The 20,004-nt window shown below is 37.6% G+C and overlaps 1 protein-coding gene across 7 annotated transcripts in view; it reads right to left on the bottom strand.

Moving 5' to 3' along the window:
* The window catches only part of RAF1 (Raf-1 proto-oncogene, serine/threonine kinase), an 81,385-nt gene that overhangs the window by 24,296 nt on the left and 37,085 nt on the right, over nucleotides 1–20,004 (bottom strand). For 5 of the 7 annotated variants that reach the window (XM_009321985.1, XM_009321991.1, XM_009321988.1 and 2 more), the window contains 3 exons: nucleotides 9,845–9,900; nucleotides 1,749–1,964; nucleotides 744–856 (listed from right to left, as the gene is read on the bottom strand). In XM_009321985.1, coding sequence (XP_009320260.1) covers nucleotides 744–856; nucleotides 1,749–1,955 — 320 coding nt within the window. In that variant the 5' untranslated portion in view covers nucleotides 1,956–1,964; nucleotides 9,845–9,900. The remainder of the gene's footprint in view (nucleotides 1–743; nucleotides 857–1,748; nucleotides 1,965–9,844; nucleotides 9,901–20,004) is intronic. The other 2 variants (XM_009321989.1, XM_009321990.1) reach the window with 1 other exon arrangement.

Genomic DNA, 20,004 nt, shown 5'->3' with positions numbered 1-20,004 from the left:
AAGAAATTATGAATGGCAGACTTAGTGACATGAAAGCCATATTACGTGCTTCAGCACTAAAGTTACTGGTGACCCCAGAATGGACTCAGTTACATAGAGATGTAAACCCACAAATGACTGCCTCATGATTGAGGCTTAAAAGAGCATTAAGCCCAAGCCTTACGAGGTGTGAAGTTAAATGTATTAACTCCATGAGATACCTTCACTCCCTCAGCTTGTAAAAGAATCATTTGGTATTTAATAGCAGCATCCCCGGTCCTACAAAAAATAAGGAATATCTGAAGTGAGATTTAAATCCAAACATTGAAAAGTTGTAGAGGAATGTAAAGCCTTAAAACTGAGCACACAGAGGAGATGTTCATTTAAGTTGGCTAAGAATCACTAGCACTGAAGTTTACCAACTACAAATGCAAAGGAAAAATGCACCTCAAATATGAAGGCATAGCACATCATTTCATCTAGTGTATGACAAAAGCCTCCATAAGACGCTACAAGCACTTGAGCGTACCCCTCAATTTTGAGCATTTTTAGTATTTAGTTTTAAAACAAAAATAAAATTTTTAATACCCAGGAAGCTGAAGAAGTTGCCCTAAAGAAAGCAACATGGAAGTGTTCACAACCAAATTGTGCTTTTAAAAGAAACTAGCAAGGGAGAGGAAGAAAGCATTATTGCTGCTATTCTAAAACCAAGATTTTTACATTCTCTAGTTGAAAGTTTCACATATAACGTTCCAGACTCTTACCCTTTTGGTTCAGTAAGAAGCCGAAAAACTGCACAGCATTCTGGCTGCAGACCTCTTACTTTAAGTGCCTTCATAAGACAGTCATGTAAGGTCATCCCATTTCGCACATTTACCTGTGACCAAAGGAAAAAGATTTTAGTCAGTGATTGCAGAATTTGTTTCAGCTTTTTTTGGGAAAACAAAAAAGTCACTGTTTTCTCCTTTTCTTTAGAAGTTCCAGTAAAACTACACAGCTGTTCACTTTTGAAGTTAATAAATAGATAAATAAAAATTACTTGTATCATGTAACAACAGACTGCCGTGCCTTCCAATTTAACTTGCCGCACATTAAGCCAACCTGTCAGGCAAGCATGTTTTCTGCCATACACGTAACTATTGTGTACTTAAGCAAAGGAAGTTTTGAAGCCATTTTATAACTTTTCAATTTCTTACAATCACTAAGTTTCTATGAAACAGGATTTTATACAGCACTCATACAAGTAGGTAGCCTATAAAAGTAACAGAAAAGCAGGTAAATGGAGTTACCGTAAGAATAGAAAAAGGCTTAATTTAGATTTCAGGGAACTTTGCGTAAGACTTATTAGTACACTCAGCTCCAAGTAATAGAAGTGTTCCCTCAAGAAGTTTCACTTCAGCTTTAACTACCATACTTCACTGGGGGCATCCAAGTGAAGAAAACGGTGACAGAAATGACTACATATTTTACTTCATACAGGCATCATTGTTTAGGTCAACCAACTACTGTCTTTTAATGCTAAGTATGTAAGCAAAGTATCTTGCTCATGTATATTGGAAAAATACAGCACTGAGGTAGAGAAATACAGGTTCTCAAAATACAGATACACTGCTTTCAAAATACGTCCTCTAGAATTAACAAACTGATGACAACACACTTAATCACAATAAGACCTTTTGTGAAGCTTGGCACTTCTGTTGCCAGCTACACGTCAGTGTTAGCAATGGGAACAGTACGACATTTCTTACATAAAGGTAATGTAGACTTACCACCGTGCGCTGCTTGTTGGGCAAGAAAACACGAATAGTATTACTAGTTTTGGAAGTATCTGATATTTTGCCATCATCAGATGCTCGGCGTTGATAACCAAACTGCTGGACGATAGTAGGTGAAATACAGTTTGGGCCATCAAAGACAGAATCCTTGAGTCCAAAACCATTACTGATAGTCTTCCAAGCTCCCTGAATGTGCTCCATTGATGTGGTCTAAGAAACAAAAATTGAGAGAGTCAGGAAAATTACAATATCCTTCGCTATGAAGTGGTACTCTCTGTCCCCGAGACAACAAACCTCACAGCCTCTTTCGAAAGCATCTGAAAACTGCACTGCCTTCTCCCTTGTGACATGATCAACCTACACACACATGGTACAGTTCACCCACATCTGCAAAATTAGCCTGAGTCGACTTTTTGCACATAAACAGATCATCAGTAATATATGCATAATTCCTCTCACTGCATCTCTGGTGTCACAGGAGCAGTTCATGTTAATTTAGACAATCAATGCCTGAGGGGCCTTCAGAAACATGGCTAGATGCTAGCTGCAGGCCAAAAGAATAGTCCTGTAAGCCAGATATGGCATGCAAGCATTAGCACTGACTGTACTGTTGAGAAAAAGAGACCCAACAGGAATTATAACAAAAAGTATTCACTGAAGAAATTCTATTTTTATCAGTGATTTTGGGACTTTGGTTTGGGTTTTTTGGGGGGAGGCGTTTAGTTGTTAGTTTGTGATGTTTTTTTGGTTTTTGTTGGTTGTTTTTTTTAAAAGGGTAGCAAGTTTAATACTGTTAGTATACAACAAAATACATAACATTTTAATAGTATCACAATTTACATAGTATGAAACAGCAAAAAAAATTCTAAAACCCCACACACACTACGCTCAGTTACATTTCAGCATAAACCTCTCCCAGTGCAGGGACATGAACAACCCCCTGCATACTTCCAAATCAACACACAGTACTATTTTTGCACACTCTGGGACAAAGATAAAGGTATCAGTGTATTTTTTTCCCCCAGCTATCACAACTTCAATGCAGCCTGAACTCCAAATTATCCTCCAAACATCTTATTCAAAACTAAGCAAAAACAAAGCCTGAAACAGTTTTGAACAGTGAAATGTACACCTTGCTAAATTTCCAAGTAGCCAGATTCATTACCAAGCCTTCAAAAAGAAAAAAAAAAGGAACAGTGAAAATAAGCACAATAATTTATTTCCTCCACAAAGCTGCATCCTTCTATAAACATCTGAGAAACTGATGTTCAGAACTATACAGTGCAAGTGCACATCTTTTGCCACATTAGTAGATTGTTTCCAAGTTCATCTTCAGTGGTCGTGCACACCACCTATATTCCTGATCACCTCTATGAAAGGTAAAGGAAGTTGTATTAAAGTGGCAAAGTCAAAAAGCAAATAAGTCAGGAAATTCCCAAACAAAGGTCTTCCAAGCAATCCAAATTCCATCTCCTTATGGCACAGGAAAGACTTACACTGAAAGACCTACATTGTTCCCCTGAAATCACTAACAACTTAATTCAGTACATAATACCAAACACTCCTTTACTGAACACCTATCAGTATCTATTAAATTCTCATCTCATGTGTGGTCCTGTACCTCCTTTGTTGCAAATTATTTGAACCCTCCAATTCATTTCCTCATGCCCCTTTGTGTAGCACCCGTGCCAAAAAAAAAAAAAAAAGCTCCTCTTATCCCAGACATTCACATGCTTATGTCAGAGAAAAGACGATGGTGTTTGTTACATTTGAAGAGCTAAAGTAGTGGAATTCATGGAAAAAGAGATCTCCGCTAGTGTTAAGTGTCCATTTTGGGATGCCCAGAAGGACAAAATTTGAATTTCAGAGTGTTTTCATTCTCAGCACAACTCTGAAAAGCCTTAGCTAGATTTGTAAGTACTTAACATTGCTAGAGACCTAAACCCAGATCTGACTAGAGCTAGGAAGGAAACATGTAACAACAAACTAACAAAAAAAAAAGATTTGGTTTATATGAAGCACCTACCATCGCATGCAAAATGCAGCAGCAGAACTCTAGGCCTCCTACACTCCTACATTCTCTGCTACAAAGGGATCTTTCGGTCACTTCATGAACATTTCTTTCATTGACAACGTATACAATGACAACATACATATCCTCTCCTTCTCTCCTGCCAATCATTGTCATTCCTGCATCAATGCCATCAGTTGTGCAGGTCCAGTTGTTCAAAGGTTCAAAATATGTGAATGTCAGTAAGATTTAAAACTCAATACCCAATCAAAATCTAATGGGATTTAGATACTTGGAATTTTTTTTTTTTAAATCTATGGCACATAAATGACAACAGTCTTACATTTGGTGTAAAAAGTGAACAAGGAATGAGAAGACACAGAGACATTCTGAAAAAAGGAGGGAGGAGGGGAGATAAAATTGAGGAATACAACTGAGTTCAGCATACTCAAGCAACTACAACAATCTCGCAACTCATATGCATTGCCCTACTGTCAGGAATCAGAAAGGTGAAAAAGGAGTTATGTATGAAAAAGGAGTTGCAACAACTGTATTATGCACATGGACAGCTAAAAGAGTAACTAGTTAGATGGTAACAATAAAAACAGAGTGGAGATAAACTGTTAGATAAGAGGGGTAAGATGAAACCCAGACAGCTTGTTCTCTTTCCTCCTCTTAACTTACCCACTATGGGGAACCCTACTTCATTTCACCCTTCTAAGTAATACATGAGACAAACCAAGAAGAGGAGCTCAACAAAGTAAGCTGAGATAAGGAATACCAGGGCAACCATCAAAACCTCCTTGTTGTCACTGCTGACTTAAGCTGACAACACCTTAACGTTACAGCCTTTATATTTAATATTTTGACATGCTGTAACATTTCCTGAAAAATTCAAGAGAAAACAGGAAATGACAAAAAATTCAAACTTGCACCTTGACAAAAGCTAAGTTTCACACCAAAAAAGGTACTTCCCTGCTCTAACGGTGTTCTCTCATCCGAATATGAAAGGCCTGCTGCATACTGTAGAACAGCCTACTAGAGAAGATCACAGAAACACATTTTGAGGTGGTTGTACACACAGTCAGAAAAACATAAAGACAGCAACCGCTATCAGCCTTCTCTACAATACAAATGTCAGTTGTATCTTTGATTATGCATTTGCATCCTTCTCTTTTGTAGGATCTTTGCCTCAAGTAAGTGCTGGATATTCTCAGGACTGTGTACGTTTGGCATAATCCTCTCTTCCAGCAATGCCCTGCTCTCTTTTGCCACCATGCTTCATCAGTGCATTTTGCCGTCTTTTGGGCTGCAGCTGATGATTGTGTCCCTGGCAGCTTGGGTTTGCTCACAGACGTTGAGAGTTCTTTTTCTAGAAATGAAAGTACCTCCTCACCTCAGCAGGCAAATCTAAAACATGCCATCCTTAGCTCTCCTTCCTGCCTAAACTGAAGGCTATGGGTTTCTACTCACACACTTCAAGGAGCCACAACTGAAGGAAGAAGATGAGAACTTGGCTCAGATCTGGCCTGGAGTGGAGAAAGACCTGCAAGTGGCCTGAGGGTATAGGGGTAGGGGAGAAGAAAGGGAAATTTAGAAGATATTCGAAGTCTCCTGGGGAGAGACAAGGAATCTGTGATGAAAAGTTGCTAAACCTGCTCTTCGCATCCGTGGTACAAGGGCATGCAGTTGGTAAGGTGGGGCTTGTTGAAGAAACAGCAGTAATCAATTGTCCTGCTGCCGACTTTTGCAACTGTTCAGAGGCAACCCTCTTGTGGGATGATAGGAGGCTCCAGCTCCTCAGAAACACCTCTTCACTCAGGCCAAGAGGAGTCTAGCCAAGAACACTTTGATTCTGATACTGTATAGATAGCCACTGGACATGTTCACTTCTCAAACCTAGTCAATGTTCTTATTTCAAATTGTTATCATGGTAGAATAGAGACAGTCATAAAAGCTGCTGCTTAAGAAGTAATTTATGAATGATTTACACCTTTCCCCTGCCCTCTAGTGTAAAGAAAGCTAGCTTAAAAAAATTATATGAATATATACAAAAACATCCACTTTGAACTCAAACAGCTTATTGTATACATAGATATGAGGTAAGAGAATTAACGTGGCAACTACTTGACCAGCTTTGAACTGACAAAGAAATTTTTATATATATGTAATCACACAACATAATACTGCACAAACACACACGATTTCTAGTTGGTACATTGAACACAGACACAAGCACAACAGCAGAAGACAACAGACACACTTTCACAGGACACAGATGGTTGCATTTCTGGCCACCTTTAACAGGTAAGACATGCACAACATAGCTTACCTTTCAGTGTCCTGTAACCTGTGCCCTAGCATTGACTTGTTTATTCATTTTGCGTCTTTTGCTCCAACCAATATTTCATGAAAGCCATTTTCACTGAAACTAAATTCATTTTCTCCAACCCTCCCAAGATCCACACCAATTCACTCCAGTAAAAAGATGTCGGATATGCTCTAAAGAGAAATTCAATTTAAAATAAAGTAGGGAAGTTTTTATAATGATAGCTTCATAAATACATAATTCTTAGTTTGTCTGTTCCAGAAAAACTAGTTTTTCTTCCTTTGAATGAATTACAAGCATGTTTCTGAAACATAATCTTTACCAGGTATTAGATTTATGTTTATGCCATGCTCAAATAATCCACTGCCAGCTGAATGTTTCCATGCATCTTTAAAACTTTTCTTCCTGCAACTCTTCACTTTCATGAAAATTACTTCAAACAGCCTGTCTACAACTGAAAAACTGCAACAGCAGCATTCAAAGAATATTTTAAGATATTAAAGTATGAGCGTATCAGTCCTCTTGTAGATCCAGTACTGCTAGGAAACTGATACTGACTTGTTTCATATTAAACATTCAATTTGAGCATAACAAAAATCTCATTCTATTCCTCCACCTCCCACAGGTATACTGCACACTGTGACCAAAATTGCACTTTTAGTTAGTACTTTTTGCATAGATTACAGATTTTGATAGTTAGTCATTTGAACAAGCATTAAAACCAAATGCACAAAATAGCTATGCAATGTGCACACCTGACACTAACAAATTCCTAGAGATCATTCACTCATATCCACTCAGATCATACACTCATGTCATTCATTCATATCCAAAAGATACTTTAAGTTACTTTAACTTTTTCCACTACTAGCAAAAAGTGTTTAGACTGAACTGTTAAAAATTTCAGTCTGTCTCCCCAAGGAATGCTGAAACTGGTAATGACGAAGACTGAAAGTTCACAGGATACAAAGCTAAACTCCTCTCAGTATAGAGTTTAGATGCCTTGCCCTTTCCTTTATTTCTGAAACAAACGCCAAAAGCTTTTAAAGAAAATGTAAATACAGTTCCCCCTCCCAACACACACATGCTGCCATTTTTGTCCACATGAACAATTAACAGCCACGCTCATATTTAATGAAATACATATACAAAGGCAAAACACCACAGAACAAAACCTAGAATCCATTTCAAAATGAACACTTTTGTTAGAAAATATAAGCTTTAAAAGTTGCTTATAAGAAAAGTTTTCATCTCTGACACAGAAAGATCAATAATACACTTAACTGTGGTCTTTTCTCAGTTCCCCTCCCACACAGTAACTCTCAATTGATTTATTATTGCATGGGTGACCAGTTGTCTGGGGAAAAAAAAAGAAATCCACACCAAACAAGTATCTATTGTGATATATAGCAGTATTTTTTAAAAGTAGCTTTTCATAGCAGTAGAAGATAAATATGGACCCATTCCTATATTAATAAATAAAGCTGTGATCAATGTAAACATAAATGCAGGGCATGAGTTAGGATTAGTCTAACAACCCAAGCAGATTTCTCATACATCTACAAGGTTGGGGTTTCTCCTTCAAATGTCCTTCATTTTAAGAGAGCGATGCCAAAAAGCAAGCTCCCCCCTAATAGAACTGAGTAAAGTAAAACCTCCACTTTTTTTAGTATAATAATTTATAATTTTTATCTTATAATCAAAATTGATAAATATTGAGAGGTGGTCACTCAATGTTTTAAATGTGTTCTCTTAACATTATGAAGACTATTAAAGCTGAAGTGATATTTAAGACATCCTCATTTTTTCATTTGGTAAATTCAAATGCATTACTAGAAATAAAAAGCATGCTGAACACTGCTTTATTCTATCTGATTGTATCAGAATCACATTATATGACACTCTTGTCACACTTAAGACTTCTTGTTTCTTCATCATAATCTTAAATTCTTCACAGCAGAACCCTCCAAAGAAAAATTTTGAAAGATAGATCTTTAAAGCGGACCTTGCATTGCGGAAGTGGGGCTATGAGTTTACATGTGTATTGACATTACATAGGCAAGACATTTTGGACCAGCATTTTTTTCCCCCAAGCCTTTCTATCAACTGTACATACATTCTCAGACACGTGCCTATTTGCATTCTGAACTTGCTCATGCTTGAATTGTTTCAAGTATGGATGAAAGCCCCAAACTGTGTTTACAGTTGCCTGGAACTCATCCACTTTACAGCAAGGATAAAAAAGTTACTCAAATGTCAGCAATCCACTAAATGCCCTTCCCACACAAGTTTTCAAGGATTAAACAAAAGTGACTGAGACTCTCAGCACAAAGAATTACTGGCTCTGTCGTCTCTCAGTTGCACGTAGTAAATGAAGTAATACTGAGGACACCACCACTGAGAACATACCAGTCTTTAAACCAACCTCAGTTTTGCTGAAAAGGAACACAGCCTGAGATTAGGTTATTCAAGTAACTGCTGGGAGCTGCTAGTTATGCAGGCTAACTGTACAGTTCAGACATACCACAGTTACTGTTAAAATACCATTGCAAAATACCAGACAATGCTAGATTATCTGTACAGACAGACAGAATAGGATGCAGTGATTCAGCTAATTCAAGAGTTAGGTGTTCAAGAGTTAGGTGTTCTCTGCATTCACTCAGGGCAGCTTTAAACTAATAAATTTAGTTTATTAAATGTGGGCTTTGTGCCAGAACCAGCAGTGCCACCGGGAGGTCAATTCTGCAATTCTAAGAGCCTGGGCATGGAAAAAAACATACAGACTGGGGGAGGGGAGCAGCAGGGAATAGGGGCAATAGCACCAAGAAAGGTTTGGAAGGGGCCTTGACCTTTTTTTCTGTGAGAAGACAGAACAAACGATTCTCCCTTATATTTTATAATAAAGTGCACCTGGGAATAGTTGAACATATGTTTCTGCAATATGAACTACATCTAACACGATACTACTTGAGTATTTTAGTTACAAACTGCCTGGACAGTTCTAACAACTTTATTTTATTGTTTCCTATGCACCAGTATTTGTAAAGAAGCCTGCATAAAATGGCAAATAAAAACTGAAGGTAATTAGAAATTACGGATTGTATACAAGCAAAATTACTTAGACTCTGTCAAACATTTACTGTCTTGAGTGCCTCCAAAAATAAATTATGCTCCATTTTAACTCTATCTCACATTATCTTGCTAAATACATCCATGAAATTACAGTTCTGGTTTGGGTGGGTTTTTATTTATTTAAAGTGCCATACCAGACTTTTTGTTTCCGAGGTACAATCTCAGAAAAGAAAAAAAAACCCAACCACTAGTTGTAAGATAATGTCACAGACATGATTTACATTAGGTCTGGATTATTCACAACAGATCTGTAGTTGTGTGGAAAGGCAAATGCTATTTGGAGAAGACAGGCAAACATCAAGATCTAAAGTTCTAAACTGAGGAAGGGCTTTCCCCCTGCAAAGTAAATATCCATGCAGACTGACTGAAGTAGGAGCTTAAGTTAAACATACACTTCTGATAAAGCAGACACTGAAACAACTGTAGGCATTGTATCAATTTTGTGGAATTTCTCAAAAAAAAAAAAAAAGGCAAATTTCAGTAGCAGTGAAGGAATACAAGCACAGACCTCGGTTGTGGTAAGCTTCCCTTCCCCCAGGAAAGACCCAGGGACCTTGGAAGAAAGAATGGGGCAGGGTAAGGAGGAAGGGAAAGACAACCAGAGAAAGTTGTTTATACCTTTAGTTTTCCTTTAAGCGAATGAAGTCCTATGACAAAAGGATGAAGTACATCATCTGTGGAAGGTAACACAAAAACAGAAGATATTTACTATTTTAACAGACAAACTTATACACATGCACAACATAGCAAATTAATAAAAAAATATTTTGTGAATTACATCAATAGTAGAGTTATCATCCTTCTACTGTTAAGAGTTTTCAGGGCCTTCTAGCCTTTAATAATTTTATACAACGTTTCAGTGTAATGAGACACACTGTAAGTCCAGACTGCATGACAACCAAATGCTACCCCAGCTCAACGTAATCTCATTCTTATTCAAGAACATCATAAAAATCTTACAGCTAAAAACTCACTGAAGTAAAAATTAAGTACGAGTTGAAAACTTCCTTCTCAGACATCAGTTCCTTACTTACATACAGAAATACCTTGCTGACTCACAAATGTTATGACAAATCTTGGATCCAAAACAAAAACAAAGGAGGTGGTAAGCTAAGCCTCTGAAGGCTATCTGTATCTTGCATATAAACATTAACTGTAAGAGCAAGAATTCCTACGGAAGCTGAAAAACTCTTGATTAAAAGATTGGAAGCTCAGATTAGTTAAAGAAAGAAGGGCAAGTCAAATATACAAAAACACTCACTAAATAGTAAATGATAAAATGCTTTCTTACCCAAAGTTCCCATCCTAATTAGCAATTCCTAAAACAATCCCACACAGAGGTGATTAAAGAAGGCAAAGATGCAACACAGTCACGGAGTCATTGAGGCTGGAAGGGATCTCTTGAGATCGTTTAGTTCAAACCCCTGCTCAAGCAGGGTCAGCTACAGCAGGCTGCCCAGGACCACATCAGTTGGGTTTTGAGCATCTCCACAAATACACACTCCACAGCCTCCCTGTGCAACCTCTTCCAGTGTTTGACCACCCTCACAGTAAAAAAAAAGTGTTTTCTCATGTTCAGATGGAGATTCATGTGTTTTAATTTGTGCTCATTGCCCCTTGTGCTGTCACTGGGCACTAGTGAGAAGTCTGGTGGCCTCCTCTTCATTCTCTCTCATCAGTGTATTTATACACATTGATAAGATCCCCCCAAAGCTCTCTCTTCTCCAGGCTGAACGGTCCCAGCTTCCTCAAGTCTTTCTTTATATGAAATACAAGACGGTACATGTAAAAAAATTCAAGAAGGGATCTTATATTGCTAGCTCACTTTTGGTTAGAAGTATCCTCTCTCCTGGATACAGCAGGTGGGGGGCGGGAGGGGAAGCTGCAATGATTTTACCCAAGACAGCAAACTCCCAAAGACTAACAAGAAACCAGAAGAATGCTTTGGGATCTCCACCTTGACCCACTTAATAATTTTAAAACTAAAGCCTACTTACAGTCTGAACTGTACATTTACCCTGCTTACTAACTTGTGTACCTCTCTACAGCAAACATTTAGGAATGTGACATACAAAATATTGTGAATATGGTTTCCACCATGGAAAAAGATAAGCAGGGAGACTGGGGAGAAGGGAGGAAGGAGTGCTGTCTTTCACACACCAGAGGAAAAGCTGAGATCTTTAGTTCTAACAGAAGACAACCAGTCAGCAATAACAACATATTTAGGAAATAATCCACACTGAATCAAGGCAGAGGAGGTGTTGTTTGTTTGTTTGTTTTTAACAGATTACATTACTGAGGAATAAGGTGTGGCAAGTGATGTGACCAGAAAGTACGTGGGGGCCAGAAGCAGACAAAAACGGGGAAGATCAAAACCACCGCAACAACCATAAGAATAAGCAGAGGACCAGAGAAAGACATCCTCATAGGAACCAATATAGGCATGGAGGCGTAAGGGGGAAGTGTTGTTTTTTGTTATTTAAAAGTAGCTAGGTTGAAATTAGTGAACTGATAAAAACAAGGATACAGTTATGATCCTCACATTTAGCTAAGAGGTCAAGAGATCTGTAAAGACTGGTTCCTGAGGAAAACAAGAGCTAAAAACTGAGCTGAAAAGAGCCTGGGACAAACTTTGAGAAAATTAATCCAGTCAGTATGATGGATAATGTTAGATGAAAAAGAGGAGAGAAAACTGATGGGGAGGGGAAAAGGTTTTATAGACTGAAAACCTAAAGCATTTTTACTGTAAAATCAGCCAGAAGAAAAAGGAATCTCATACACAAATCAAGAAGGCATAGCATAAAACAAGTGTGATGGGTTAAAAAAGAAGCACGTACAATACTTCTGCCTGCAACCTAAGTAATAGCTGTAAGGGAGTAAAAATCACGTCTTTTTCTTGACAGAGAAGAGATACATGGAAACAAAAAATCAGTAAAAACATTTGCTAACAGAAGGAGGGTTTAAGAAGCGAGTTGACAAAAATACCAGCTGTTATTGCAGATGTGAGATTCAATTAAACCTGTGAAGTACAATTGTTCACCTAAGACAATGGCAAAGCCAAGGGAGAAGAAAACGACTCTATACTGGAGGAAGTTTACCTACTTGCAGGATTTCCACCTGAGACTCCACAGTGCAAGAGAAGGAGCAAGGGAAGCAGGTGTTCTGCAAGGGGAATGCTGAACCCGCACAAGTTGGTCACTGATCATACTTCAGTGTCAAACCACTGCTTTTGAAGAATTAAAAATTCTGCTACAAATATGCACCTAATTGCACAAATAGCCAGAACAAGAGTTTTAAAATGGTAGGTTTGAGTTTCAGTGTTGTCAAGTCACTTTTGAACTAGATGCTGACGGTTTGAGAAAATACACCTGAACAATATTGTATTTAAGATTAGGTAATCACAAACATCAGACATTTCAGCACTGTGATTCAGATGGTCATACATTGGTAATATCCTATATGTGATACTTCTACAACTGAACCCTAGTGTTATACTGTTACAGCATTCTTGCTGTTTCCTCCAGTTTTCACTACAATCAGTTTGGTAGATACAGCATGCTGTCACTGGCAGTGCTGAAAATCTCTTCCCAGAAAAAAATATTAAATTCATTTTCTATTGTGTGAAGGAACCATCAACTTAAAATTTAATCAAAACCAGCTAGGCTTTTTACAAGTTATGACAAAAACCTCCTACTACGCTTATTCTTGGGCTACACTGTTAATTCCCTGTCTTTAAAAATCACATTGCCTATTTGAAGTCTCCACATGAGAAACTCAGAAAGACAAAACACTCAATATACAAAGGAAACCAAAATTAAAAAAAAACCCTCTGCCAGACATAAAATATGCAAACAAAAGAGAAAGAGTATCTTACAGTTACAGCGGCAGTATTATTTGTGGTGACAGAAAAAAAAAATATTTTCAAATGTAAGACAATTTTAGTCTCAATCTGCCTGATAATTTTATCGAAAATTTTCTTCAGAGCATACAGCACTTCTGTAAAACAAAATAATTCCAGGTACTGTCCTGTAATTTAACATCACAAGGGCAGATCTTACTGGAATAGGTAAAAATAGCACTAGCGAACGTGCCAGAGGAGAGTCTTTCCACTATATGGCCAGTGCTTAGATTGCAACATCAGCTGGCTCTCTTTTTATAACCTCTTGATTGCCAGTGAACAAGTTACACAGTCAACTTAAGGTTTGAGAAATCTAAGAGTAAGCTCTGGAACTCACTTTCAGCTGAAATCAATCCACTGTATCACTCTGACACAAACACTTTGTTTCGGCATGCTATTATTGCCTGTGTAAGCTTTATACTTGCTTCTAAAGCATTTAACACAGATGAATGATGTAATTCAGAATACGGTTTATTTTTTGTTAAATGTCAGCATAAAATTAGAGGCTTGCACACTTTGTTGTTTCTTTTGGCTGCAACACACTCGGGAAGCTACTCAACTTACTATATTCTCTCGCAGCCGCGCAGGTGCCATCCTCCAGTGAACCCATTTTGGCCCATTTCTGCAAACACCCCCCCTCAACTCCAACCATCCTGGAACAACCACTCCCTAGCACCTGAACTCTAGCTGGGGTTTTTTCCATGTTTCCACATAAAGATAACAACCGTCACAATATGAACATTTAAAACTGTTAGATCAGTGATCAAACAGAGACAGAAATGTTGTTTTGCTAGAAGATAGTCACGCTCCTTAGCCAGCAGCTTGACTTACAGATGACTGAAATTGCTTAGCTTTCTAATTGGGTACAAGGGAAACCAGTATCCTCCATCTTCCACACCACAAACAGGTTTCTGCCAGCTCATACCTACAGATTGGTATTGATTGGAGACAGCTTTCAAAAGTTACAGGAGACGGAGATAGAGGGAAAAGCAAGCTATGAAAAAGCAGGATGTCACTTAGCTTGCACAGATACTATTACATTTTTTCCCTCAGTCTAAGAAAAACTGAATGATCATCAACATATTTAACTCTCCTTTAGTTTGAAAGCGCTGCCATAATCAAAAGTATGTTTCTTAATTGCACACAGTGGCCCCAGTACTGTGTGTGTCTATATGAAGAAATATACATAGGTCTAATGCAAATTCAAAAGCAGACAGTTTAGACACATTTGTCATGCTTAATGCATGAGTTTTACAATACAGGTTTTACAAAAAACCTCGTAAAATTACAACAAAGAGCTGCCAAAAAAAGCACTGATTAAAAAAAGGTATTTTAATGGGCTTACAAAACAGATTAGACCTGAAGGAATTCAAATTCTATCAGAAATTATGAAAATAAAGAAAATATTTACCTGACATTAATCTTGACATTAACAATTGCTAGGTAAATTCTGAACTTCTGGAATTCTAAAAAAAGGTTTTACAGAATCCAAAGTTGGAGTCATATCCTATGCCATAAATATGATCAACTTTCAGTGAAACTTAGAACAAAGTTTCTAAAACAAAGTTTAAAAAAAAAAATCAAGTTGTTACTATATATCAAATACACCTTTTCAACTGGAAGCTAGAGAAGTAATCATAGGCTCTTTCATCTCCACATTAAGCGGAATTAAAATCTACCTTGCTTTTTCTTTTACAAGAAATTTATAAAAATATTTTATTTTCTATGATAATTATTTGGGAATAACGTAACTAGCAGGTTTTTGGGTAGCAATAAATTAGGAATGTTAAAAAATTGTTAAAATATTATTAACTAGTATTTTTTCTTCCCAGCAACATTGCCACCATTGAAGCTTCCAGTCTAATGGTCCTCCCTACATTTGCTCTATTACTTTGCAGGACTACCCCTCTGTGTTCCTACATTTCTGTAACAATCCCATGCTAACGAAAGGGAGTACACGTATCTTCTTATGTACTCTTACGTAAAATCTCACACATAGTTTCACCTACACAGGAAAAACTCTAGAATAAAGCAAAAAGGATGATAATTTACTTGTTTGTCCAACAAGCAGTCACAGTGGGGGAGACACACTTCATCCCTTCCACAGGTAGTACGGGAGTAAAGAGAGGGCAGTGCCTTTTCTGGTATCCTAATAGACCGAAAAGACCACTCTAGAAAATATTGAGAGCACGACCAGTCTTTGAGCGAACACTGTTAAATGATTGAGAATAAAACAAGAAAGTTGAATATGCAAAAACTAGCTCAAATTACTGATAAGAGTTGACAGGGACATATACTGGAAGCAAATTACTAGCAAAATAAAAGACATTACAGAAAAATAAAAGGAAGATTAGTCATATATTAAAGTTTCTCAGTATATACCTAAATGTTAGCCCTACAAAGGCATTAAAGACATCTTTCTTCTGTTTGCGCACTACCTTGCATCTCCCTCTTGCTAGTCCCTCCTCCAGCTAGGTGTTCCTAAAGCACTCACTTTCAAAACTCTACCTTGTTCTATAGTGAAAAAAATTATGTAACAGAAAACTATAATGGGGGCTCTGAGCCATTTTTTAAAGTCTAAACCTCTGAGCCAGCTTTAATTAATATGGTTAACCCCATGCCACACCCAGCTGCAAGTTAGTGAAGCAACCTCCCTCTAGCTTGTGAACTAAATATATACAAGATGTCTCAACTGCTCTTAACCGATACTACGTATTTCAATCGGAATGCAATATTAATTAACACCCTTTTGTCAGCTGTTTGTCAGAAATGAAATATTTTAGGGTCAAACCAATAGCAAGTATGCAACATAAGCTGAAATCTGAAATGAAGCAATGTAATGCAGTAGTAAGAGAAAACAGGCAGCACTACCGTAATCAACTCAACATCTGCAGAGAGCCACAACACAGCAAGTGAAACGATTCCACAAAGCAATGAAACCGAGAACAACAACAACATAAAAAGGGGCTTCTATCAGAAGAGCTGGAGATACAGGTCCCATTTGCAGATTTTCAGATAGTGCAAAAAGAAAACAAGGCAGAGTCACTTACACACCATATGCACAGATTATTTGCAAGGCAATTCTAAAACTCTTTTGCTTGAAGTTAAAACCAATCAGCTTTGATTTAACTGTGCTACTGCTCTGCTTCATTTACACAAGCGTGCAGGATACTTTTGGAACATGCATAGGAGAAATGGCAGAACACAGACACACCTGCAACTGCAAACAAATCCAATGACCTGCATTTGCCACGGTATTGTTCTACATGAATCCAGAGTTTTTCTATGTTAAAATCTTAGCTCTAAAAAGCTTGTCATTCCCCATGAGCAAGCAAAAACCTCTGGAAAATCTATAATTCAATCACATTGACTATGTTGCTTAAAACTCTGAAAAAAGGATACACAGTTATGTAAACATTCTATTTATTAATCATCAGTTATAATTCTCAGCTCTGAAGTCTACCAAGAAAATGCTTTACTCATTTACAAATGACTCGAGAACAGCACTTTGTTTATCCTTGTCTACTGTATGCATTGCAGCATTTCAGTACACAAGACGACCATATTCTATTAAACTGTAAAAGGTCAGTACACACTGCTGCAATAAAATCAACTTTGTGTGAAACAGATGACATTTATGGTACAAACACAATATTCAAGTCACTAAAGGAATAAACGCACGCCAGCTGCTTTTCAAAGCAAAATCACTGTTTACAAAAAAATAGTGTATGCAGCAAGAGCCAACAGAGCACTGAGAATTATTCACAGAACTTTGTCCAAAACAGACTTTCTTTTCAGAAAAACTAGGAACATCACTAAATACACATCTGGATTACCCATATAGAATAAGTTGTATCTACACTTCACGCTGTCTCAAAACTCATGAGCTAATGCATGCTCATTGCTAAAATACCTTGTTAATTTGTCATAAAGCTAGCATTTTTACCTGATTTCCTAGTGTTACATCAACTCCTCTTTCAATTAATTTCTAGAGCTGACAAAATGTTTCCACAACCTTATTCAATACACAATGGATATACTTCATACCAGAAAATACTGAAGGGTTTTGCATAAGCAATTACACAAAATCAATCAAAATTGGTACAATGCAGATGTAAACATGTCTGCTCGTTTACAAATTAAACTTAGGTGAAACTTACTGAAATCGTGCTTAAATTACCATGCCTGAAATTTTAGTTGAATCACAAGTTTTAATCTTGCTTTGACTATTTTTGTTACTTCCCTGAATAAAGATAATTTTGACTTATGCAATTTGATGTTTTTACGAGAAATAGAACGCTGACTTCTATTTCTCTTCACAATTACACAGCCTTTAGATTTCTGCATTTTTAAGTTAGAAGATAGTCCAGGAACTTATTTCTTACAAAACAATCATCCTTTTCAATTATTCATTTGTTTCAAGCTGAATTCACATGGAAATTTTGGAAATTCAACTGCACAAAAACACGTTACCCTTGTTTCCTAGGCAACTGGTCTTAGGTGATCATGCCACCCTGCTGTCCTTCTGCCTCTCCTACACCAGCTCTTGGACATATTAGCTTATTTCAACTAAACAGTTAGGCAGAGGCATCAAGAGTAAGAAATTCCCACAGGCTATGGAAATAGGAAGCCAAAGCACGGAAGAATCCTTCGCTCTCCTGGCCTCTTCATCAGCCGGGGCACCACAGCACAAACCTTTGGCGTGCCAGCTGCAGCAGCACATCACCACGTGACAAAACCAAACCAAGAAAAAACCCTCCCTCTTGCCTAGCTGGCAGGCTAGGAAGGTAGACAAGCAACCTAGGAACAGAGGGAGAGGAGGAGGAGAAAAAAATCTGGAGGGTGCTTAAGTAAGGCAATATCGAAGATGGAGAACCAAGGGGTGCTAGAGGTGTTACAAAAGTGTGGCAAAGGGAATGACTGAAGGTGTCACGGAAGAGAAAGACGGTATGTTTGCAGCAGAGGTGATCAGAGACCCAAACACAAATCTGTATTGAACTAGACTTTGTTAGTTCATTTGCTCTCATAACTTTATTAGGAATATAAAAATAATTTAAACATTCTGTATCCATAACACAAAAGTTAATTTATCAGCACAACTCCTGCATTTGAAACTAACTGATTTATAGACTTATTTATACATAGTAATTTGAACTAACAGCTCTTGGTTCCCATCTCCTACAGAAGTTTTAGAACCAACAGCTCTCATCACCTCAATTTAATTTGTTTTCAAAGACAGAAAACAAGGAAAACTTGTTTTTTCCTCAACTCCTGGTTTCCCAACAGTGAAGGAGCCAAATAAATAAACTGGGGGGGAGGAGGGGAGTATATGTCCCAGAAGAAACTAGTGCTGATTTAGCATACCAAGAAGTGCTGACTAATGATTTCCGTGGGTCATGTTTGTGGTTTATAAAATATGAGTTATTTTAATACGCTGTAGTAAGCTCAGGCCCTGAGACAGCTGTAACTTCATATGTAATTTGAATAGACTTTGTTGTTGTTAAAGAATAAAAAATGGAAAATTGTATGTACACTCCAAAGGCATTCAACTGAAAAAAAATAGTTTTATATCTTCTTTGGAAAAAATAGATATTTTCTCTGCTACTTCCAGATTTTCTTCCAAAGCAGGTTAGTCAGCAGTGTTGCACAATAAGTTGTCCAGTCCTGAAGATATTAAGTATGGCAACAAACCATATGAAAAACACATTCCAGATTTCTGAAAGCACCACTGCTCCAACCCAAGTAAGCTAGTTCACATCTGATTTAATAATCTAAGATTAAATTGCTTACCATATTAATCAGTCATCCATTTCATGAACTTATATACAGATCCATACCTTTTTAATGATTAATTGTAGCCTCAGGGTTTACCTACAGAAAATATTCATTAAGACAAACTAAATTAAAGCCACTTCCATTCTGAATGGGTGTCCACAGAATAGATTTAACTGAACTGCCTGAAATTAACTCTCACATTCACCAATTCAGTATTTGCTTCTGCACCAACACTGTAGACATGTCCTAAAGGATAAGCATGTCCATTCAAATTATATCCTAGTTTTACCCAATAGGTAAAAGGTATTTTAGGCAATATTTGGAGCTGAGTTTTTCAGAAGCGTTAAAATAAAAGACATTTTAAAGTCTTCTGTACAAAACTATTTTCAGATATTTTAAGTTGGCTTAGGTTTTTGAAGAATCTTAGTTTTACTCCATTACAGACCCTTCTTGTTTTGCATATCTACGATAACCCACAATTGCATCTGGAATGCATGCTGTGCTGCAGCAATTCCACTACAACTGGTTTTGAGGTCTCATTGTCTCAGGTAAGGTCTCTGTATTTATGGATGTCACTTAAAGGCTAAGAAGAAAGAAAAATTCTACACAAATTATTTAGCCTGACATAGGCAAGACGAACAATGGACAAGAGACACGCTGCTATTAGCACAGGCAGGTTATTTGCGTGTACATTTAGACTGTAGATAAAAAGAGCCCAGAAACAGTGCGATCTTCGAGCCCTGGCTCTGGAATAACACCATTTATACATGGCAAATTTGTAACAAGTTTAGAAGAACCTGGGAAACTAAAGAATCTTACTCCAGTTTTCAAGTGTCTTTTTTTAAACTGAATCTAAGTGGGGAAAAAAAAATCAAGCAAGCAGCTCAAACCGAAGAACGCCTAAGCAGAATGCATTCAGTTATGCTAATACAACTTAAACACATTTTCCGTTCTCGGTTCAGAAGACAGTAGATCAAAGAAGGTTAGGGAGTCCCCGCTGGAGGCACAGGACCGACGAAGCTGCCAGCAACGAAGCGGAGACCCGAGGAGGCCGGGCAAGCAGAGCCACCGCTGGGCATCCCCCCCCGCCCCGACCAGGGCACCA

Source organism: Pygoscelis adeliae, unplaced genomic scaffold, assembly GCF_000699105.1.
Source record: "Pygoscelis adeliae isolate BGI_AS28 unplaced genomic scaffold, ASM69910v1 Scaffold304, whole genome shotgun sequence".
NCBI lineage: Eukaryota > Metazoa > Chordata > Aves > Sphenisciformes > Spheniscidae > Pygoscelis > Pygoscelis adeliae.
Note: the sequence above shows the minus strand (reverse complement) of the source record. Positions and strands in the feature narration are given on the sequence as shown.